Below are 3,365 nucleotides of genomic sequence, written 5' to 3'. Positions count from 1 at the left end.
GGCGGGTCAAGTTGAGATATATCTGGAAGGAAGGAGAAGAGACATGTTCTCCATTTGTTCATTAACTCCAGTGTCTGTCTCTTCTTTTCTGACGTGAAAGGAAGATAGAAAGCAAAGAAGGAAAAGCAGTGAGATACGAAGTTGAAGAAGAGGAAGAAAGACATGCTTCCTTCTTCTTTCACGCCGTGTGTGGCTGTTTTCTTTTCTCCTTTTTCTTCTTTTTCTTTCGCGTCTCTCTCCCCTTATCTCTTTCTTTCTTCCTTCTTACTTCTTTCTTTCCTCTTATCTCTCCCGTTCTTCTTACTTACCTCTTTCCTATCCCTATCTTTCTTTCTGATCTCTTTCTTTCCTCTTCTTTCTTTCTTTCTTTGTATTTCTTGGCTTGTTTGTCTGTTAGCTCGTTTTCTTGACTGGCTTAGCACCGAAAGTCGAGCGTCTTTCTCTTCGTGCGAATTCTCTAGATCCAACTTCTCTCCCTTTCTTTCTCCCTTCAAGCCATCTCGGCACCGACGATCAAGAAAAAGAAGACGAAAAAGTCGCGGAAGTGGAAGATGAATCTCGTGAAGAAAGAAGAAAAGAAGGAGATCAAGAAGCAGAAGGAAACACAGAAGAATCGACGACACTTCGTGGACGTGGCTCAGAACGAACACCTTCTTCTTCTTCTGTGAAGGATAAGTCTACGAATGAAAGAGATGAAGAAGAAGAAGAGAAGAGAAAGAAGGAGACATGTCGATCATCGACGTTGCTGTTTGCTCGTTTAACATGGCTAGATATATCCGAGAATGAGATATCCTCATGGATGTCTTGTCTTTCAACTTTTATGTACTTTCCTCATCTCGATACTCTATGTATGCTAAACAATCGACTCCCCGGTGTATGTACAGCCAAACAACCTCCTCCTCCTCCTCTGCCTGATCAACTTCCATTGCTGCATGCAGAGGCAGAAGAAAGGGAGAAAAGCATAAGTCGAACAGAAGAAGAAAATCTCGATCTTGACAGGAATGTCGATGGTGGTAGATCGACTCCAAGAGGAATTGCAGAAGACGAGAAGAAGAAGAAAGAGAAAGAGAAACATGAACAGACGGGAGAAGAAGAAGAAAAGATTACAAGTGAAGATCTCTGGGGTTGTATTTCTTCTTCTCTTTCTGAAGAGAGACGAAATAAGGTTATCGAGCTATGTCTCGAAGAAAATCAAATCGATACTTGGTAGGCATGGAAGGAAAAGATCTCGATTGAAGGAGGCGGTAGAGAAAGAGAGAAGATCTCTTTTCGTCTCTCCATATATCATCCTCTCACACTATAGCCGCATCTTCTCATCACTTCCTTCTTCTACTCAATGTATGTAGTTAGATATATATATACATATATACGTGTATGCCGTTTATCTAGCTGCGTATACATGGGGACTTGAAGTATAGCTGGAGGTAGGCATATGTTTAACTATATACACGTGTATTCATGTCTGCATGTCTCTCTGCACCCATATCTATCTATCTATCTGTCTTCAGTCTATCTATCTATTTCTCTTTCTGTCTATGTAGGCGCGTGTAGATAGATAGATTAAAGATAGATAGACAGATAGCTGTGAACGAGTTGAGATCTGTCGATAGAGATAAGTATATAGAGAGATCAAGGGAAAGAGAGGGAGGGGGGGCTCATGTAGGAGACAAAACCATCTGTATCTAAGTCTCTGTGGAAATTCTCTTTCTCGGGATGTTTCGTTCTGTATACATGCTGCCGGTTGATCATCTTCCCTCGCCTGTTTTCTTCCCTAGTCTTTTCTATGTCTGAAACTTCTCGTGTGTCTATACACTCGGTTTCTTCTCTTCTTCGTACGGGCAGACGCGTCCTCTTTCTTTGCATGCTTCCTTCTTCCAACAGACCCGCGTTTTTCAAAGAATCTTCCGCTCTTTCTCTGAACTTCGCATGCACAAAGAATTAGAGTCCGTACACATCACTCCCCCCTCTACAAGTAGATGTATATAGACATTTATACATGTATACATATGTATGTCTACAGGCGTAGTATTCCGTTGTGTCTATGTATGGGACGTGATATATACAAGAGAGAGAAGAGGTACTGAGGTGAGTTGATTCACTTCACTTCTCTTTCTGTCTCGATACGACTCTCCTTTTCATTCTTTCTTCTCTTTCTCTTCTTCTGTCTCTATGGATGCTCTTCTTCTTCTCTTCGTCTTCCTGTACAATAGAGATTTCCCATTCACTAGATTGCTACTCTCTCTCGAGTTTTTCCGGTGTCGCACATATGTATCTATCACACTGTCTCCTTTTCACGCTTCTCTTCTTTTTGTCTCCTCTCTTTCTCTCCTCTTTTCTTCTTCTTCTCCTATTCTCTTATCTTTTCATCGTATCTCTTCTTCTCTTCTTGTGTAGGGAGACAGCGATATTTCTATCTAAGTGCTTTCCGAAGATCGAGCGACTAATGCTGCAAGGAAATCCTTTTCTTCTCTCTTCTTCTTCTTCGTCTATCGCCCGCGGAGGTTTCGGCGCCTCTTCTCCACAGAGACAGGTATAGCCGTGTCTTTCTCTGTGCCTGTCTCTTTCTGTTTACATGTATATCTCTATGTAGGAGAATGGAGGTGTGTGTATCCAATCTAGAAGAGCTAGATTACAGCAGCGGGCAAGGGGGAAAACAGGGAGGGACAATCGATGCATACAGCATCGACTCAACCGATACAGAAGGAATGAAGGAAGGAGGAAGTTCAAATCAACAACACACTCGAACAGCTCATCTACCCATCTATCTATCTCTGTATATATCTATCTACCTACCTCCATATTATCTGTCTATCTATCTTTACGTATATCTTTCTACACCTCCTTAAGGCGCTCTCTTTGAATGCATGCCAAACTGCCTAAAGACCTTTACTTATACCTATATAAAGTATTTATCTGTCTGTCTCTATCTTTCTCTATTATGCGATCTATAATCTATCTAAATACCTTTCTATCTATCTACCGATGTCCCTCTGTATGTATGTGTAGGTATGTAGACATATATCTACTTCCATAGAAGCGAGGTATCTCCCCAGTCTCTTCCATGTTGACAAGATATGAATCTACTCCTCTATCTACACCTCTAACTAGATGAGCGACTGAGATATCTTTTCTTTTCTTTCTGGCTACTAGGAGATTCCTCTTCCCTCCGTCACGTAAGATAGACATTCCTTCTAGTCTATTCGTGTCTACCTAGCAATAGAGAGAGAGTAAGATTCTCAACAGCAAGCTTCTCTCTCACCTTTCCTTCCTTACGAGCATGTCTATTGATCAGATACCCCTCTCTCACTTCCTTTCGTGTCTACAAAAAATCTTCTTCTCTTTCCTCGTTCCTCTCTTCTTTCTTT

The 3,365-nt window shown here is 41.5% G+C and overlaps 1 protein-coding gene across 1 annotated transcript in view; it reads left to right on the top strand.

The window, feature by feature from the left end:
• The window catches only part of CSUI_002717 (cap-gly domain-containing protein), a gene marked incomplete at its 3' end in the record, with an annotated part of 10,289 nt that overhangs the window by 6,269 nt on the left and 655 nt on the right, over positions 1-3,365 (top strand). Inside the window, exons 5-6 of the mRNA XM_068062916.1 lie at positions 398-1,206; positions 2,395-2,530. Of these exons, the coding sequence (XP_067925107.1) occupies positions 398-1,206; positions 2,395-2,530 (945 nt within the window). The remainder of the gene's footprint in view (positions 1-397; positions 1,207-2,394; positions 2,531-3,365) is intronic.

Source organism: Cystoisospora suis, assembly GCF_002600585.1.
Source record: "Cystoisospora suis strain Wien I chromosome Unknown contig_1133, whole genome shotgun sequence".
Classification (NCBI taxonomy): Eukaryota; Apicomplexa; class Conoidasida; order Eucoccidiorida; family Sarcocystidae; genus Cystoisospora; species Cystoisospora suis.
The sequence above is the reverse complement of the archived record's forward strand: the minus strand, read 5'-3'. Positions and strand labels throughout refer to the sequence as shown.